The following is a 22,317-nucleotide window of genomic DNA, read 5'->3' as shown; positions in this document are numbered from 1 at the left end:
TAACTATATACAGAAATAAAAACGTACATCCCGAGAACTTTTATGGAGGCGACGAAGAGCGCGAAGTCGAACGTGCTGAGAATTAAGCGAAGATCAGGAGATAAGAGAGAACACTTGGACAAATAGGCTGATGGTATTTAGTTGGTGGCGTTAGTGTTAGCGTAGCCCATAGAATTGTTAATGAAATTTCCAGGCGTGAAACGAAAAAAAAAGAGGAAAACACCTATATAATGATTCTTAAAATATTTTCGAATATGCTCTTCTTGCGTGCGTCAACTTTACACAGATGTATATATGCATATATATGCATTAATTGCGTTTATATGCTCCCTTCTCATTCAGTTAATAGAGAACCTCACCAAAGCTCTACATAATGAACGTAGCAAAGATGGATCGCAAACGTCCGAGGCCAAAGAAACTGCGAATAGTTTTGAAAATCAGAAACGATCTGAATTTTCAAGGTGAACTCGTAGCGTTCCCACGAAGTTTCGAGTTTGTCTGTTTATATTTTGATTCATTTTGTGTCCTCCTTTCTTGAACTTTGATTGTTATATCATAAAATGACAAATTTTAAAAGTAATTTGTATTTTTCCTAACGATACAAGCCTCAGGTCTCTACATTGGAATATTCTCCAGCTACGCTGAATCATAGTCCAATCTAAAGACCGATGGTTTGTGTATTGTGTAGGAACAAATGAAGTTATTATTATTGTTTAGATTAAGTTCTGGCAAGTTAGAATGTGCAAAAGCGGCGGTTAAAGCGTAGAACATTGCGGATAATTACGAGTACACAAAGATACACCAACGGAGGTAAATGGATATACACACAGGCAAACCGCAGATAGACCGAGCCAATGGCATATGGCTCTTTGTCGCTCGTTGCATTACGCAACCCCACTCAAAATGACAGTCTGCAGCATCTACTACAACACGACCAGGAAGAATATCAATTCAATCGAACGTTTTTGGACAAGAGTTAGGAAGACCGTTATAAAGAAAACGACATTCAGGACATATGAGAACATAAAGTTGTTGAGAATGCTAATTGTTGGCACAGCAGGTAAGTTATGGATGGTGTGAAGGGTTAAGTCGTTCGAGATAGAATTCAAGATAGGCCGTTGTATAGCGAGAAATTTGTAACTGCAGAATTTAAGATGGACCTTTGTATAGCAAGAACTTTGCAGAATGTAAGATGTGCCGTTGCATAGCAAGAACTTTGTAACGCTGCAGAATGTAAGATGCGCCCTTGTATAGCAAATGATTTTTAAATACAGAATTTAAGATGTGCCGTTGTATAGCAAGAACGTTTTAACTACAGAATTTAAGATTGGCCGTTGTATAGCAAATAATTTTTAACTACAGAATTTAAGATGTGCCGTTGTATAGTCAGTTATTTGAGAATTAAATTTTGGTTAGCTGTAAAAAAGAATTTAACATACAAATGAAAAAAAGAGCCATTTAAAAAAACACTACAGACAGTATGGATTGTATAAAAAAGTATTTAAAAAACTACATATAATAGTACTAAAAAGAAAACTACCGAAACATCATTGACGACTGGCTATGGAAAGAAACGCAGAAGTTAGAAATCATAAAACACATCATACAACCGCGCACGAGACTTACAAAGTCTATATAAAAAACCCAAAAGTATAACTCTTAATTCAGTGTGGTCTGTTCAATACAAAGAATCAAACGAAGTGTAAATTGGATAAGTAATAATGATAACAGCTATTTGGCGCAGATTTTGAGGTGGGACGTTGTAGAGAATCACACGAGAATTCATATTACTGTCAAAAATCTCATTCCACCTAAACAGCTGAATTAACGCCTGGCTGAGCAGAGGCAGAAAGATAGATAAGTAACCTTGAGCGGAAAATAAGTTTCTCAAGACAGATTTCCGTCTATTGGATGGGCTTGACATTCCTCAGTGTAGTATTGTAATATTTTCAGAAAATGCTTAAATGTTGCAGCCAGTGGAGCGGAAATGTACTGGTATGGTTTGGGAGGGAAAGCATGTGTATTTCTGCACACTCACATACACATGTACACACACACACACACACATATATATATATATACATATATAATAAATATATTATATATATATATATATAATATATATATATATATATTATATATATAATAAAAGGAGCCCATGAAAATATCTAATAAAAGAGCCCATGAAAACACCAAAATATAGAGAGAAAAGTACTACATTTCACAGACTGCTGTCTCTCCTCTTCAGGTAGATGAAAAGTTTACAGAAAAGGTGGTATTTATACCAAGAGGTCCATCCACAGGCAAGCCAATTTAGGTCACCCCCGCTGATAATCTTCCTTTAATCTTCTTAAGCGTTGGTTGAATGAAAACCTTGTCGATCGTATCTGAATCCCATGCTCCTTTTGAGATGTTCATTAGCTGGATTTCGATACGATCGACACTATAGCTATAGCTATAGTGTACTAATATGTATATTATATATATATATATATATATATATATATATATATATATATATATATATATATGTGTGTGTGTGTGTGTGTGTGTGTGTGTGTGTATGTGTGTGTGTTCTTAAATTCTCGTTAGAAAGGTAAGTGAAACAGGGTCTTGGGACTAATACTTTCGCAGTATATTCTATATTTTCAAGTTCACAAGGAATATAAAAGAAGTTGACAGGCCTTTATATACAAGAACAGAAAGAGGGGGCGGGGTTACAGTTTATCAATCTGGGCGGCGTGTTCTTGAAGGAAAAGAGATATGTATGTATGTATTTACACACACACACACACACACACACACACATATATATATATATATATATTAGTACACTATAGCTATAGCTACAGATCAGTGCCATCGGTAACCAAGTTCATTTGACGGTCTAAATCAAACTTTTCATGCAGAAATAGCAATTTCATTGAGAGAAATTTAATAGAAACTGCGTGTATTCAATACACCGAGAACAATAACTTTTATAACAGTATAGGTCTGTTCAAGGCAGACCCACTCTTTCTTCTTTCTATGAAAAATCAGTACACATTGTGTATCATCGGCTTAGGTCTTCTTACAACTACAATTACCTATTTATCCATATTGGATCGTTTACCTTTTCCGTTCGGTGAAATATGTGTCAGACAACTGTTTTATGTTATCCTGTAATAGCTGCAAACGCCTTTAAACATATCAACTCGTATTTAATTGTAAATATTCTAGTCATGTGTGATATATGTCCGGTATAATTCCCCTTAAACTGATTAGTCAGTAAGTTCCCCAGAAGAGGCCTGATGGAGGGAGGAACTATTTGGACTAATTAAGGATTGTAGTTCCTTCCTCCGTGGTTTCTCCTTAGTTTTCATCGTGGAATACATCGAGATATTTGATCTTCGGTAATGAGAAGAACACAGCTGAATGTATTGAGATGATGAAATCTATTCATATGGAACAACCCCACCAAAGGGGCCACTGACTTGAAATTCTTTAAGCTTCCAAAGACTATTAAGGTGTTCACTAGGAAGAAGTGAGAGGAAATAAAGGGAAATACAGACAGGATGGATCCCACTTATTAAAAAAGTAATTAAGAAGTTAATAGATAGGTAATAATGTATTAAAATGCAAGGAAAAACGTATTAGGATAGTAATAATATATATATATATGTGTGTGTGTGTGTGTGTGCGTGCGTGAGTGTGCGCGCACGCCTCTGCACAGTAAACAAGCTTCATGACCTTGAAACCAAATATTTACTGCATGGAATGTGCATCACATTGGAAACTTCCTGTAAAGTCAGAATGATCAGATGTTTATAGCAGAACAAATTGCCGATGTAGCAGACAACATAGATTCAGGATATATATATGGAAGTGGCATCCTTTTCTGACAATAATCCGAAGAAACATGTTTGGGATTTTCTTTGTACATTCTGTATTTTTAAAATTGTTTTTTTTTATATTCGCTGTGTTCATTAAACATTATGAATGCGATACCTAACTGCTAATTTATCTCTGTGTTTCTTTTTTTTCTTAAGTAAATATTAACAGATTCAAGCACAGAGGTAATACTGATCTATTCATTGCCTTTAAATAACGATTGTTTTCAAAATTTCAGAACTAACAGTTGCTACGTAAAATAGAAGTGCAGGGCAAAGTGATTCCAAAGTTGATAACTAGTACCATTCAATACAGCAACAACAGTTGATAACTGCTTCAAGAAATGTTTTGGCCTTTAAAAAAGGCTGAAATGACTGATTCCAAAGCTAATACATGTTGGCTCAATATTTCAGCAATATCCGCTTTTTCAACTACCGATAATTAATTTAGAAATTCAAAATTAATCCATTCATAGACATAACTGCCTCTAGAACCAATACTATAGCTCCCCCTCCCAGTCGAAAACTAACTTCATCTGGAACCACCACTAATTAACATTCGAAGCACAGAGCGCTAATCACTTCCAGAAACATACCGAACTAACTGCTACCGTAATCAACACTAATCCAAATTAGTAGTGCAGAAATAACTGTTACAGTAACCGCTACAAATAATTAACCGTAAAAGCGAAGGCAGAACCAATTACTGCGAGAAGCAACAAAACTAACCAACCCTAATGGCCTTCAGAGGCGAAGCTTTGCATGCATCCGAGCGCTGGGAAAATAAGTAGGCGTCCGCATCGCTCGCGAGCATCCAGCGACATGATTGATATTCGCGGCAACGTGGAAGTCCTTTTATATCGGTCATTATCATCATCCCCGCCATCAATGGGGCATTGTGCGTTCTGCTGATTAGTATGTGGCTGTGGGTGAAACGGATTTTGTCCAGCACATAATGATCTGGGCCTCTACACACCCGCCGACGCCCGGAAAGGGTTGAGTCTCACGTGCATGAATAAACAAACAAATGCTGCGCCGAAGAAACGCGATGTCTCTACATTGCTTAATCAAGGCCACCAAAAATAGATCTATCTTTCGGTGGTCTCGGTATAATGCTGTATGAGCAGCGGCCCATGAGCGGTGGCCTGGCTTATATCGTTGCCAGACGCATGATTCTGGTTAAATTTAACCTTAAATGAAATAAAAACTGCGAAGGCTAAAAGGCTGCAATTTGGTAATTTTGATGATTGTAGGGCGGATAAACAACTTACCAATTTGCAGCCCTCTAGCCTCAGTAGTGTTTAAGATCTGAGGGCGAACAGGAAAAAGTGCGGACGGACAGACAAAACCGGCACAATGGTTTTCTTTTACAGACAACTAAAACTGAGAATCATTATGCACGTTTGAGTGTGTCTATTTTTATTCGATTAAGGAATGAGTAACCATGAGAACTACTTGGCAAAGTTAGGGAGAGTTTACCAAGTGAAAAGATTGACAAGATCCAAGAATTTCTGGCAAAACAACGAGTTGACTTTCTTCAACAAATGATGAAGTTCACGAGCATCGCGGTACAACTATGACGATTTCGCTGCGCTAAGTTTATGGTGAACTCAACAAGCACTTGGCAAAACTTCCGTAGTTTCGCGATGCTCAAGAACTGGCAGATTATATTACAAATTCGTGGTAAAACTATAAAGTGATTTTACAGTGCTGAAAAGCAAGGCAAAATTCAGTCATTTTAAAAGTACGGAAAATCTCAGTCACTCCAAAAGAAAGATAAAAGACTAAATAAGTACCTTGCAAAATTAGATAGATTTAAACGTGGTAGTGAACCATTTCTATGTATTCACTTCCTCTGCCTCTTAAGTACAGCAGGTAATTTTAAGGACGAAAAAAAAAAAAAAGCTAGCGAAGGCATCATTACTCTTTCGGGCGTGTCACAGGCGATGGTCGTTTACGGAAAGAAACACAGAGTTCCGGAGGCATTACCGTCGAATTTTCCCAGCCGATTACGGGTCTCACCGCCGTAATGTGTCTGATATTGACGCAAAATACCTAAAGACACGTGACTACCTTTCCATGCCGTCGGTTCTTCCCGTAGCAGGGTAGTGCCGTCAGTGCACCTCTTGCGGTGCACTGTAGGCATTACTTAAGGTACTTTGCAGCGAGCCTTCGGTCCGTAGCTGCAACTCCTTACCTTTTTAACTCTACCTTCTTTCATATTCCCCTTCTTCCATCTTACTTTCTTCAGCCTTTTCCTACAAATGCTTTGAGGTTTTCCTCCTGTTACACCTTTCGAACCTGAATGACCTCACTGGTCCCAGTGCTTGGCCTTTGGCCTAAATTCTATATTAATTTTAATTCAATTCAGTAATGTGGGTCTGGTCTGTACCTGGATGGGCAACCAGTAATGCATGCCGTGGGTGTGGTCAAAAGTTGCTTGGATACCACTGGGAGTGGTAGTTGTAATGGTGACCATCATTGAACTTGTCATATCAGTATATGTAAAAGAGAGTTCTAAAAATAAATAATAATAATAATAATAATAATAATAATAATAATAATAATAATAATAATAATAATAATAATAATAATAATAATAATTACAAAAGATTAAAAAATTTGAATATTACACAATATGAGAAAATACTAGTAATAAAAACGAAGAAGCCTTATAATAGCAAAAATGGGATAATAATGAATAAAATATCACACAAAAGGAATATCAAAATCCTTAAAGATAAAAAAATCGAAGCGACCAATTACAAACATGAAATAAAGAAAATAATCAAAAGGCTAATTAAGATAGATCGAAAACATTCCTTTAATTCAATAAATAAGGAGAGGAAAATAATAATGAAATAATAAGCCTAACAGGCAATTATAACAGATAATATACCCCACGATTGCGATAAATACATTCAAGTACTTCTAAAAATCATCGAAAACCAGTTAAATACTGTACAAAAAATTACATGAATTAAAGACAAAAAAAGTTAATTTTAAAATGTATAAGATAGTAAGCATACAGAATGTAATGTGGTAAGAAGGCTACAATACAATAAAATAAAACAGAAAAATCTCAAGCTTATTGAAAAACAGAAAATAACATGGTGTGGCCAAAAGACAATCACTATAAAACAAAAAATGTCAGCCGTACCTAAATACCGCAAAATGAGTTAATGATATGACTAAAAGACAATTAAAGTAAAATAAAAAATTCCACAAGCACCAGATATAACAGATGAAAAAGCCACAAAAATTTCTTGAACATTAAAAAAAAACATAAATACTAATATGGGTAAAACAATGAAAATGAAAGAGAAATAAAGAATATGGCTAAAACATAAAATCATTGAATACTCTTAAACGTGAAAATGGAAAAAAATATAGGATACGGATATGGCTAAAAGATAGAAAAATCATAAAAATTTCTTAAAACATTAGCAATACAAAATAAATATACACTAATGTGGATAAAAGACAATAAAAATAATAGTGAAATATAACATGGATAAAAATAAAACACAGCATTGAATACCCAATCATTAAAATACGAAAGAAAAATAATACTGATATGGCTAAAAGACAGAAAAACCATGGAAAATTCTTAAACATTAAAAATAAAAATAAAATACTATGGCTAAAACAATTAAAATAAGAGAAAAATAATATGGCTAAAATATGACCAAATCACTGAATACTCTTAAACATTGAAATACCAAAAAGACGAAAAAATACTCACACAATAAAATGCTGATATGGCTAAAAGACGATTAAAATAAAAGTCAAGGAGATAAAAAAAAAAAAAGGCCGGAAGATGAATTCAGGGTCACCCTTTTGCCACCGAACTCCAAAAGGCTCAAGTTCGTCGCTACATTCCTACAAGTGCGATGAACCATCAGGTGGTCTCAAACCATTTGCCGCTGATGGGCCTGGCAAGGCCCAGAGAGAGAGAGAGAGAGAGAGAGAGAGAGAAAGGAGGAACAGGAGAGAGAAAGAGAGAGAGGGATAGAGAAACTCCACATGGGGAAGAAGAAAGAAGGAACAAGAGAGAGAGAGAGAGAGAGAGAGAGAGAGAGAGAGAGAGAGAAATCTCACGAGCCGACGCGTGGGAAGGTGAAGATTATATTTTTCGCTCCCCTACCCTCTTTTATTTCTTTCTTTCTCCACTCTCGCTTTATTTACCTCCGTTTTCTTGTCCGCAAATCATCCCTTATATATTTCCGTCTCTGTCATGTTAACCATGAACATTTAAGCTTCTCTCCTTTGAATGGTGATTCTCTTTTATTTATTCACTCCATTTCTCTCTGTAGTTTAGTTTTTCGTTGCTTTGTAACGCGTTTTTTTTTGTCACTTATCTCAATTACTTTATTCCCTTTTTATTTCACTTATGCTTTCTTTCTTATCATACTTGTCTCACTTTCTATTTTCTACTTCTGTCGTCACCTCACTTTTTATCCTTTTAACTTTCTCTCTCTCTCTCTCTCTCTCTCTCTCTCTCTCTCTCTCTCTCTCTCTGATATTTATTTTCCATCTTCTCTACAATGACTTTCCGAAACCTAGCGGCTGTGGAATTATATCTGTTCTCTGAGTACTCCTGGCAATAAGCAGTCGTGTGTATCGGTTCAATCAAAGCGAGAGAGAGAGAGAGAGAGAGAGAGAGAGAGAGAGAGAGAGAGAGAGAGAGTTATTATTCTACTATATGGGAGGGAAGCCGCAATTACGTCGACTGAAGGAAATATTTTACAGTATTTGAATATATATAAATATATATAGAAATACACAAACACTTAGCCTCTAATATTGCTTAATTTGGAATTCACATTGACTAGAGAATATAACTTATTCCCAAAGGCAATTGTAACAGTGCCTCCTTCCGTGCCGTCCTGAAAGTCACTGTCGAATCTTGGCCAGTGCATAATTTCTTTTGGGTGAAACTTATTAGAAATTAAGCTGAATTTGTGGCTTAGCAATTATGAATATATATAGATATATATATATATATATAGATATATATATATATATATATACATATATTTATATATATTATATACACACATATATGTATATATATAAATTTATATACGTACATATATACATATCTATATATGTATTGTATATATATATATATATATATATATATATATACACACATATACATATACACACATATATATATATATAATATATATATAAATATATAATATATATATATATATAGTATATATATATATATACGTATAATATATATGTACATTATACATATTCATACATATATACATAAATAGATATATATATATCATATATATATATATATTCACACATACATACCTACAATTCTTACATAAATATCTAATTCATACTTGAGACCTATATATAACTAAAACCCGAGTCAACCTCTCTCTCTCTCTCTCTCTCTCTCTCTCTCTCTCTAAAATAAAAGAAAAAAAAAAGGAAAAACGAACGGAGCCCATAACCGCAAATCCAATTCCTCATCGACTCTAATAAAACCTCATTGTCTTTCCTTTCAAGTCCGCTAAAAACCATGAGTCATCGGACAGAAGTCGGATTAAAAACCTTAAAAGAAAAAGAAAAACATTTTCCTTTGTCTCAGATGGACAATGTTGAAATATATAAGCGCGGCCCCTTCATAACTCCCAACTTTCCACGGAGATTGTCGCGCATAATCCACATTCCGTCGCGCGTTAATTTCAGCGTAGGGAAAGTGAGTGAAAAAAAAAGGGCGCAGAATAACAAAAAAAAAAAGTCATACGAAAGTATTTGCGTGAAAGGTATGCGCGCGTTTTTATCGTAGTTTTCAAATGACACACTGCATGGTTAGCTGAAAGGCCGGGGAGAGTGTTTTCAGCGTAGATGCTCTGCTGCCTTCCATAGCAGCTTAATTGTCGACGTAATCGCGGTTATTTATTGCTGGAATTGCCTCCTCTCTCTCTTCCTCTGGGCCTTTAAACGATTTAAAGGCTTTTTTTAGAGAGAGAGAGAGAGAGAGAGAGAGAGAGAGAGAGAGAGAGAGAGAGAGTCGTTACGCCTTACTGCTACCAATTGTATAGTCGTAGCATAGTTGTAGTAATCTATTTGTGTCAGGTGGAATTCAGATCCTTTATCAATGGGAATTTATTTTCTTTTGAACTACTTTTCGGTACCTCTCTCTCTCTCTCTCTCTCTCGTCTCTCTATCTCTCATATAGTAGATCATATATATATATATATATATATATATATATATTATAATATATATATATATATATATATATATATATATAATATATATCGTTTCATGCTCTTGTAGATAATAATTCTAGAAAAATTAAATGTCTAAACAATAAAATTAACATTCTATGAAGTCCCTTGTCCACTTAATCCCAACTTCCGTAGTGTTTCATGGCTGGAACGTATTGTTAATCTATCTCTATGTATCCCTCTTCTCTCTCATTCTTATCCATGCAAAAGAGAATAAGAAATAAGAAAAAGAGCGGTGAAAGGTTTCTCGGAGAGAGAGAGAGAGAGAGAGAGAGGGCCATACCTTGAAATCGCCCTCCCCATCCGCGTCACGCTAAAAAAACCTCTGGCTCGTCGTAGTAGTGTTTCTCGAACTAAATCTCATTACGAGTAAAGATGATCGACCTTAAACACTTGACAAGTCTTTGTCCTGCCTGAAGGATTTTTCCCACAACCTTGCGTCGCGTTTCTTTCGCTCTTCTCACGTCCCAGCTCTTCTAAAACGGTCGTCTGGGTGAACGAAACACTCCGGTTCTTTGTGATGCCTTGGGAGCGAGTGAGTGAGTCGCGGGCGGTGGTGGGGGACTGGGAAGATATTTGCGGTTTAGTCACAATTCTGGAATCCTCGTCGACCGCTAATGTAGCTTTTTTTCTTTCTTTGGGAGAATTCCGCCATTTATTCAGACTTCATAACAGCCGCGAATTAAGTCGGCAATTTACTCGTCAGTAAGTCAATTCTGGTTTTAGGAAATTACTTATATACGGCTAATTATTATAAATACCTCATATATAACATATTCTATATAGATAATATATAGTATAGATTATATATAGTAATATATATAATATATATAATATATATATCTAATAAAGGAGCCCATAAAAACACCAAAATGTAGAGAGAAAAGTACTATATTTCAGAGACTGCTGTCTCTCTCTTCAGGTATATGAATGAGAAAAGTTTACAGAAAAGGTGGTATATTATACAAGAGATTCGTCCACAAGTAAGCCAATTTAGGTCACCCCCGCTGATAATCTTCCTTTAATCTTCTTAAGCGTTGGTTGAATGAAACACTGCGTCGACGATGTCTGATGTCCAATTCCCTTTTGAGATGTTCATTACCTGCTTCTCTTTTATTAAGGCCGATTCCATCTGATGGAATTCTGTTGTTACAGAAACACTTTTTCACCAGTCATATATATATATATATGTATGTATCTATATATAAATATGTATATATATACATATATCTATGTGTTTTCACACACAGCTATATGTATATACATACATATATATTATTATATATATATATATATATATATATATATATGGATTTATCTATTATTTATTATATTATATATTTATTATAGATATATATATATATATGTATCTATATATATATAGATATATATATATATATATATATATATATATATTTATAGATACACACACATATATAATATATAATATATATTATATAATACTATAACATATATATATATATATATATAATTTCATAAGATAACATATATATATATATATATTATATATTATATATATTAATATATATTATATAATATATTGTATGTATGAAGAAGAGAGAGAGAGAGAGAACGAGAGAAGAGAGAGAGAGAGGGAGAGAGAGTCATATTTGACTAACACAAGAGAACGTAAGTCACACCGAAGGAAGATTCTCGTGAAACTCGTTAAGTTTTATGTCTTGAAAATTCATACGTGTGTGTTTCTTTATGACCGGAAGTGCCTAATTTGCATACCGGGGAAGGAGGGTCGCTAATGGACGTCTCAGGATATTTTTTGTATTATTTCTTCGGAGTGAAGAGAATTTAAGTAGAATGAAATCTATGATTATAAAGCTGGGAGATATCTGCTCTGGGACGAATTGTTGAAATTTCTAGGTATCCCTTTCTCTTAAAGATCTTTCTCTCACTTACTTTCAATCTCTCTCTCTCTCTCTCTCTCTCTCTCTCTCTCTCTCTCTCTCTCTCCATTATTTATACTCAACTACATCGACATGGTCGTGTTGTGTGATTATGAAATCATATGATATTAATCGATGTCCCTGTTTGTTTTTTTTTTCCTTTAATGAACTCCACGTAGACAACGTAATCTGTCTTCTAAATTCGTATTAATCTGTCTGTCTGTCTGTCTGTGTAATGAAATACTGCTTTTACATTGTCGTTAATTACACTAATCTTTCTTAGTGCGTCTTAGTTTTTCCTCTCTTTAGCAGCGCACCGAACAGACAAGCTAATCTATCTTTTAATTACATCTCTCTCTCTCTCTCTCTCTCTCTCTCATTGATGTACACTCTTACCAGTTTCTTAATTACCCCTCTGCTTGTCTGTCAGTCAGTCAGTCATCGAACTAAAATATGTAATGAACTCACTCACTTGACTCTTAATTACATCTCATTATCTCCTATCTAAAAAAATATTAAAAGTGCAACACTCACCTATCTCTTAATGAGACCTCTCTCTCTCTCTCTCTCTCTCTCTCTCTCTCTCTCTCTCTCTCTCTCTCTCCGTCTCTTAACCAGAATACCACACACACACCTTGGAGACAATCGGCCTCACGAGGACGCTTATAGCAACCGCTATGCAACACAGGTACATAATTATTTGATCATGAAACCCGACGTAAAATTCTGCGTTTTTAGTTTTGTGTAAAAGAAAAGTAATGAGATGGATACTTATCTGTCCGTCAGCTCTTTTTCTGTCCGCCCTCAGATCTGAAAAGCTACTCAGGCCAGAGGGCTGCAAATGGGAATGTTGATCATCCACCTTCAATCATGAAACATACCAAATTGCAGCCCTTTAGCCTCACTAGTTTTTATTTTATTTAAGGTTGAAGTTAGCCATGGTCATGCTTATGGCAACAACGGATGAGAGTCATGGACCGCGGCTCATACAGCATTATTCCAAGACTACCGAGAGGTGCATTTCATACTTGTATATTTATATCTTGACTTGATTAAGCTTGGCTAATGTTAGTACGGAAACCCAGGCCGTAGGACGAGTTCGAAGGAGGGAATGAATTTGCAATAACAAGAGAGCAGGTGGAAGAAATGAGAAAGTGTAAATGAAATTTTACTCCGAGAAAAAACTACAATGTATATTTATCTCCGGCATTCAAGCAGCATTGATGGTGTGCATCCACCTCAAAAAATCCCTAGTTTTAATTATTATTATTATTATTATTATTATTATTATTATTATTATTATTCAAAATGGTGTATTGTTCAAATGAAACAACTTGAAAGAGAATTGAGTGGTGTAACATGAAATGTAACCATAAAAATATAAATGAATATTTGTAAACATACATAGAATATATATATATATATATATATATATATATATATATATATATATATATATATGTATATATATATATATATATATATATATATATATATATATATATATATATATATATATATATATATATATATATATATATATATATATATATATATATATATATATATACAGCTTTCATACATGGAAATCTTCCTGAAAACTTCAAATTTTCAACTTCCTCTCATATTGTGCCATTTGCTTTCCAAATCATAATACTATTCTTTAAAAGTCTAATCTTCTCAGTCCTATTTTGATTATTGTTTTGATGAATATTTACTTTCCTCAGTCTTCTTGTCGTCACTATTCTGTTCGTATTTACATATGATCTTCGTTTCTTCTTCTTGTTGTAATATTTACTTTCCTTTTTCAGGTTAAGCAAGGAACTAGTGCGCGGAGGATTGGCCACTGCTCTTTGAGCCCCGTGAGTTTTGGAAGATGAAATTGTGAACTGGTTTTCATATAAGTTTTATGTTGGCGTCTGTGTTCGTCATCTTTAATGAAAGTTTATGTGTTCGTATATTTCTGTGTGGTGTACTTACACAAACACACATACACATGCCTATATATACATTAGTATTTATATTCATATTTAGATATATGTATACATATAAATAAAGGCAAATGCCACGGAGGAGAGAGAGAGAGAGAGAGAGAGAGAGAGAGAGAGAGAGAGAAGTGAGGACTTAGCGAAATCCAGGTATCATTATCTTTCGCTATCGGAGAGTTGTAGTATCCTTAGGTCGTGTGTATGTGTGTGTGTTTGAGAGAGAGTCAGAGAGAGATGGCTTTACCTTGCTAACGTTTTGTGTACGCATCTGTGAGCTTGTTTGTGTGACAAAATGGCAGAGGGTGTCATAAAACGTCCTGCAAGATAGCAGCACCTCCCATCATCTTGCCACTAACCTCGGCCTCAGGCAACCATAGTTATTCGTCCCACATCTTTTCGAAACGAAATTGTGCAGTGATATGACCTACTCGGAGCCAGATACAGAGGCAAAATCGCCCAATGTTGCCAGTCAATGGAATCGTGTGACATCACGCGAAGCACAAACACGAAGGGACACGGGATTATGTCACACTGCAAACGAGTTTGACGTCGTGTATGTGGTGGGATGCCAGAGAAGACTTGGGTTTCCATTAAGAGCGAGTGGGGTTTCTGTTTCTGTCATGTTTTTTTTTTTTTTTTTTTATTTAATCATGAGAAAATTTTAGAGCTCTTTTGTGCAGAATCATTTTTCAGCTGAAGAGATACTTTGAAAACAAGTTATGGTCTTTTGTTCTAGTTTGTGTAGAGACGTATGTATATATTGATTATAATACATGCTTACACACATGCATACTTACATACTTTCACGCACATACACAAACATATGTATATATACGTATATATATATATATATATATATATATATATATATATATATGAATATTTATCACATCACCGTGATTCATATAAATCATTCGAGCTACAAATGTCCTTTAATATCTAATTCGCTCTACCTCGGAATTGATATATTTTCATATATGTACCGAGGGGGAATATTTTAGTTGATAATAATTTCGTACCCCCATGGGATCGAACCACCGTCCAGTTGGACGGGGAACGAAATCAGGATCGGACAGTGACGCTACCGAAACGGCTATCAGAGAGGCTAAAGGTTTATATCGATTCTGACCATTACAAATCAACGCCGATCTCGTAGTATTTGTAATTAGAATCGATATGAAACCCCCTCCACCATACTAGCCGATTCGAGCGTTTGACCCACGCAGCCTTGTTATGAATATTTATCACATCACCGTGATTCATATAAATCATTCGAGCTACAAATGTCCTTTAATATCTAATTCGCTCTACCTCGGAATTGATATATTTTCATATATGTACCGAGGGGGAATTTTTTAGTTGATAATAATTCCCCCTCGGTACATATATGAAAATATATCAATTCCGAGGTAGAGCGAATTAGATATTAAAGGACATTTGTAGCTCGAATGATTTATATGAATCACGGTGATGTGATAAATATCATATATATATATATATATATTTTATATATATATATATATATATATATATATATATATATATATTATATATATATATCAAGAATGAAAGGCCCATTAAAACACTTTGGTTTAAAGCTAACAACCATATTTCGGGAGTCTAACTTCCACCCTCATCAAATATAGTCCTCAACCTCAGACCAGAGTGCTTCAATGGGTCTTTTATACCGACAGACAGCAAAACAAAATCGAAAGTTCATAAACCTCTGTAGATCGAAAACCATCTCACCAGGGGGGAAATAGCAAGGGGGTGGTTGTGGGTGGTAGGGGCGCGTGTGGGCATCACCCACGTCACCCCCCGCCCCCCATGGGTAACGGAAGAGGCCCAGGGTACTGCGGGACCTTCCAGGCCGACCGCTATCATAACATGGAAGCCGCCAAACCTGACTTGAGACAAGGTTGGCCGGTCACTTTCTCCTGTGTGGATGCAACGGCTTCGTAGATTTTTCATAGATCTTAGGCGGAGCTTCGCAGATCTCAGGTGGAAAAGATTTCCCTTTGCGCTTCGGAGATCATTCATAGAAATGTCGGATTTTCTGTAGATCGTTTTTGAAAAGATATTCCGTACCAGATCTCTCTTGCATCTTTGGAGATCGTATACGAAAAGATTTACCTCGACGGATAGGTTCGTAGGTCATTCATGAGAAAGTGTTCCTTTTTTGTCAGATAAACCATGGATCTTTGTAAATCGTTTTTGAACAGATTTCCTTCGTCAGATCTTGCATCGATCTTTATTGAGTTTCCAAGGGGAAAAAAGTCCTTATTCGTTATTCAAGGTAGAAATGTGTGTAGAAATTTCTTGAGGTCAAAGACTTAATTGTAAAATACTATATTGATATAGTATCTCTCTCTCTCTCTCTCCTCTCTCTCTCTCTCCCTATATATATATATATATATATATATATATATATAATATATATATATATATATATATATATATATATATGTATAAACTATGTCTGGGCAGTGACTGAACGACTTTGAGTACACTTGGTACCGAGTTGTTTTCTGATATTTCCCTCTGGTCTTCTCTTATGCAGAATCACGCGTTTTTTTGTGTTTTTTGAGCATATACATACTTAAATACCTACTCAAAAACACACACATATATATGCATGTGTGTGTGTGTGTGTTTGCGTGTGTATGTATACCTCCCACTAAATCTATCATGAAATACCAAACGGGACATCAATCCCAAATCTTATTAACACAACCCATCCATTACTGCCCATCTACAGAAGAGAAAACCAAAAGATGCCATTCTAAGAGACCTAAAAAGGCTCGTGTAGAGAAGTTTGTAGTCCCGGAGTCCACCTGGAACCCATCAGCTCCATATTCATAAGCCTAAAATCCAGCCCATAAGTCAAAAGAACTCGCAGAGAAGTTGACGCTTTTGCGAGGAAAACCCGGAGCCGAGTTGTAGCTTGGAATTGTAGGTTACAGATCTTGATCTGTAACCTACAAATCGCAAGGTTATAGATTATAAAGCTTGTGGAAACGGAGGCGATATGTAGGTCACAGATCTTGATCTGTAACCTACAAATCGCAAGTTATACATTATAAAGCTTGAGGAAACGGAGGGGATTTGTAGGTTATGGATCTTGATCATGGAGCAAGGTTATAGACTATAAAGCTTTTGGAAACGGAGGTGATTTGTAGGTTACAGATCTTGATGTATAACCTACAAATCGCAAGGTTATAGTTTATGAAGCTTGTGGAAACGGAGGGGATTTGTAGGTTATGGATCTTGATCATGGAGCAAGGTTATAGTGTACAAAGTTTGTGGAAACGGAGGCGACATGTAGGTTATGGATCTTGATCATGGAGCGATTTGTAAGTTACAGATCTTGATCTTGGAATAGGTTACGAAGCATGAATACGTGGCCAAAGAATAAGTTACGAAACATGAAATGGAGCCAAGAAGTAGGTTATTGCAGGAAATAGAAATAAGCTTAGAAACATGAAAATTGACAAAGGAACTGGATGTGAAAAAAGAAAAGAAAATGGCGCAAGGGAATGGGTAATGAGAGATGAAAGGAATATCATACAAAACAAGAAAATAGAGCCAAGGAATAACTTGCAAAAAATGAAAATGGAACCGAGGAACAGGTTACAAAACACGAAAATGGATTGAGGGAATTAAATAGGCTACAAAGCCGGAAAATGGAGCGGGGAAATAGGCCACGTAAAGGGTTACAAAGTTTGAAAATGGATCCGAGTGAAGGGTTACAAATATTGAAAATGGATCCGAGCGAAGGGTTACAAAGCGTGAAAATTGATCCGAGTAAAGGGGTACAAAGCATGAAAATAGAGCCGGGTAAAGGGTCACAAACCATTAAATGGATCTGCATAAAAGGTTACAAAGCATGAAAATGGATCCAAGTAAAGGGTTTCAAAGCATGAAAATGGATCCAAGTAAAGGGCTACAAAGCATGAAAATGGATCCAAGTAAAGGGCTACAAAGCATGAAAATGAATCCAAGTAAAGGGCTACAAAGCATTAAATGCATCTGAATAAATGGTTACCCGGCATGAAAATGGAGCTGACGAATAGATGGATCCAAATAAAGGGTTACAAGGCATCAAATGAATACAAGTAAAGGGTTACAAAGGATTAAATGGCTCCAAGTAAAGGGTTACATATCATGAAATGAATCTGTGTAGAGGGTTACAAAGCTTAAAAAAATATCCGAGTAAAGGGTTACAAAGCATGATAATGGAGCTGAGGAATAGGTTATAAAACATAAAAATGTAACCAAGGAATAGGTTACAGAGCGTGAAAATAGATCAAAGGAATGTTATGAGCATGAAAATAGTGGCGAGTGGAGCCAAGGAATAAGTTAGGAGACACGAAAATGGAGCCAAGGAATAGGTAACGAAATAGGAAAATGGAGCTGAGGAATAAGTTACGAAATATGAAGAGGGAGCCAAGGAAGACGCCAGGAAAAGTCCACGAAACTTGAGCCAAGGAATGGGTTACGGAAAATGCAAGTGGAGCGAAGGAAGAAGCTGTTAAACAGGAAAATGGAGCCAAGGAATAGGTTATGATACACGAAATCAAGCCGAGGAATAGGCTACGAAAAATGAAAATGGAGCGGAGCAATAAGTTAAGAATCATGAACAAGGAGCCGAAGAAAAGGTAACGAATCATAGAAAGGGCTCCGAGAATTGGTTATGAAATGAAAACAAGGCTTGATTGGACCTCCAGCTTACTCGGGGCAAGTGCTAAAATCTACGGTCAAACAGAGCGTTGTTTCACCAACGAAAATTAAGATAAATAAGATATATCTTATTAGCAATGATTGTTCTGTACTGTTTAACATGCACGTTATTTATTTTTCACATTTTCATTCTATTAATAAATCATAAATATCTTATCTTAAAATTCCTGTATCTTTAACTCAAGGCGGAACACTTTTTTCAGACCTTTTCAGGCTCTTCTATAGAAGTAGTTTGTAGGCTTACTTCCCGAGTAAGCAAAAATGGAGCCGGTGCAAAGGTGAAGGAACATAAAGACGGAGGGAAGACTTACATTACAAAGCACGAAAGCAAAATAGTTAACAGAGTATGAATAGGTTGCCGGAGAACAGGCTACGAAGCATGAAAACGAATCCGATATATATATACGTTTCGAAGCATGTGAACTCAGTCTTGGTACAGGTTACGTGCCATGATGGGCGTGTATTGGGTTCTCCTTGGTAGTGAAGGTACCCGTCTGTATACGAGAGCGAGAGGGGCGTGGGTGGGGTGTGTGTGCGTGTGGGTAGGCGAAGGCCTCCCTAAAAGGCAGCAACGTCAGGACGTGGGTGGGCCGGCTGGATGGAGACATTGTTGACACAAGGATCTAACCAGGACCCCTGGATCTGCTACCCAACCCTTCCAGCGCTACTTCGGCTCTCGTCCTCTCTCGATTTCATTTCGATTTTGCCTCTACGAAATCAACATTGAAGAGGATTTGTTTTTCTTAAAAAATAATTCAATGTGTTTACCGCAAAAGAACCGTGTCTACGAAATGACCTCTGTTCCTGAATGCAAAACCATGAAACTAACCATGAGATATGTGAGTCTTTATGAACAAAAACTATGGACAACCATAAAAACAGTCATTCTAAGTTTGTTTTTCATATAGACTTACATATCTTAAGATTAGTTTCGTTGTTTTTTTTAATTAATAAATTTCTTCCCAAATACCATACAAATCTGAACTTTTTCTTCATGTCAACTAAATTTTAAAATATTTTTGCCTTAATATTATATCTCTAAGGATTTTTTTCCTAGAAACGAAAGTCTGAAACCTCTCTTAGCTGAGGACCAACATTTCTTCAGAGACCAATCTTTTTTTTATTAAAGAAAGGAAGAAAAAAAAAACAACGTTAACACTTCCAGAGACAAGCATTTCTAAGTTTTTTGAACTAATATTTGTTGTGCTTATCTGTCCAAAAGCCTTAAATATTCCCTAAGGAATTTTTAAAGAACTTTTTTAAGGACTTAAATTACCTCCGTAGCTTTTTATCACTTTTTCATCTTTTGAGACAATACTTTCTAGAGCTCTCATGCTTTTCCCAAAAGTATTGTATCACTGTTGGATGTTCGCTGTTCTTTATAAGTATCAGATTATTGTTTCCTAAAAGTCACTCTCTATAAAGTCTAAGAGTTATGAGAATTTTTTATTCAAGTTTGTTCATCTCTAAGACTTTCTCTTTTTGTAGATGTATGATAGAATATCTTTCTTTGTTGAGGACATTCTCTTCAACGTAGTCGGTTTCGGAAAAGTTTTCCGTCAAAAACTTTTATGTACACACACACACACACACACACACACACACACACACACACACACACACATATATATATATATATTATATATATATATATATATATATATATATATATATATATATATATATATATATCTATATATATATATATATATATATATTAGGTTATCAATGACCCCTCCCCTCTTGGCCATACGTGAAGGTGCCAGTATATAAAATCTCACGGCTTACTTCTTCAGTCGCATCATCGCAATACTAATGAGCAAAGCTGCTGTGATTGTTCACTGATACCAGTACACCTAATTATTATGCAAGTACTTGTTTGTACTCGACTCCCCTTAAATGGATGTCTTAAGACGACGACGTGGGCATTACGATGATTGGTTTATGCCAAGACTTTTCAGTTGGACCAATTAGGATTTAAATGGTTGGTGGGTTTTATGTTATATATATATATATATATATATATATATATATATATATATATATATATATATATATATATATATATGAACTTTATCACTTACACAGTTGTTCTGTGCACTAGCTGATATGAGGTCCTGTTAATATATATATATAATATATATATTATATATATATATATATATATATATATATATATATGTGGTGTGTGTGTGTGTGTGTGTGTGTGTGTGTGTGTGCGTGTGTGTGTGTGTGTGTACTGTATTTATGTATTTGTGGCTGTATGTGCGTTTATGTATTTACATGATGTATGTAAATTCGCAAAAACTAGGTCTCTTGCCTTTTATGTCTGACTGATGTAAAAAATATATACTGGCATTACAAATTGCGACACATAATAAACCTGGGTAAAGTATAAACAACATCACTGCTTGACTTTCGGTCCTCATTGTAACCCATTCACCATCTTCGGCGGCAAGGGCATGGAGCTAAGCAACCGCCAAACAAAAACCGCCCCCCCCAAAAGAAAAAAAAAAAAAAAAAAAGTGATCGTCAAAAAATTCTTGCCAACCTTTGGAATATGGCACCAATGAGTCACAATGAGACCTGTAATAGAAAATAACGGCTAAAATGGCACATCCGTTTCGCCTTCCGCACAACACCGGGTACTCACTCAGCAGTCAGCGAGTTTGCGTGTGCACGCGCGCGCGGGCAATCTTACGCGGTGGATTGCGATGAACGATTTACGGAACACATTCCGGACACGTTTTCTTCTAACGGGTTTCACCTCTCTCTCTCTCTCTCTCTCTCTCTCTCTCTCTTATTTCTTACTAATTCTCTCTCTCTCTCTCTCTCTCTCTGTATATATATATATATATATATATATATATATATATATATATATATATATATATATATATATATATATATGGTATATATACAGAGAGAGAGAGAGAGAGAGAGAGAGAGAGAGAGAGAATTAGAATATATATATATATATAAAAAAAATATATAATTATATAATATATAAATATATATATATACTATTATTCATATATACAGATATATAGTATATATACATATATATTTAAGATCTTATTTCTCTCTCTTCGTCTCTCTCTCTCTCTCTCCTCTCTCTATCTCTCTCTCTCTCTCTCTCTCCTCCCGTCGTGATGTGTGATGAGAAACAGTTTGCCCCAGAAGGTTTTAAACAGGTCCGCTACGGTTACCGTAGATACGAATAGCGGGTCTGTTATCACGGACTGTTCTTCATGATTTTTTTTCCTTTATGGCGTCATCTGCCTCTCGCTTGGGAGTTGGATAGAACGAGGATGTGGTAAAAATTCCTCAGGACTTTTTTTATGAATAATGATAATATTCAGCGACTCTAACTTTACACACACAGCAGATTTCATTATATGTTGTCTCCGAAGTCACTTCCTTCTATTGGAAGTAGTTTAGTAACATTTATACACATGCATACAGCCACATACACTCACTTATACGTTCTATTCTCAAAGGAAGAAACAAATCATAAATTTAAATTTTACAACAAACA

General features: G+C 35.4%; 1 protein-coding gene across 3 annotated transcripts in view; it reads left to right on the top strand.

Moving 5' to 3' along the window:
* Positions 1 to 22,317, top strand: part of LOC135205303 (serine/arginine repetitive matrix protein 2-like) — a 140,390-nt gene that overhangs the window by 68,190 nt on the left and 49,883 nt on the right. For all 3 annotated transcript variants that reach the window (XM_064235724.1, XM_064235722.1, XM_064235723.1), the window contains exon 4: positions 13,863 to 13,913. In XM_064235724.1, the coding sequence (XP_064091794.1) occupies positions 13,863 to 13,913 (51 nt within the window). The remainder of the gene's footprint in view (positions 1 to 13,862; positions 13,914 to 22,317) is intronic.

The sequence above is a fragment of the Macrobrachium nipponense genome, chromosome 49 (assembly GCF_015104395.2).
Source record: "Macrobrachium nipponense isolate FS-2020 chromosome 49, ASM1510439v2, whole genome shotgun sequence".
NCBI lineage: Eukaryota > Metazoa > Arthropoda > Malacostraca > Decapoda > Palaemonidae > Macrobrachium > Macrobrachium nipponense.
This window is presented reverse-complemented; position numbering and strand designations above follow the sequence as displayed.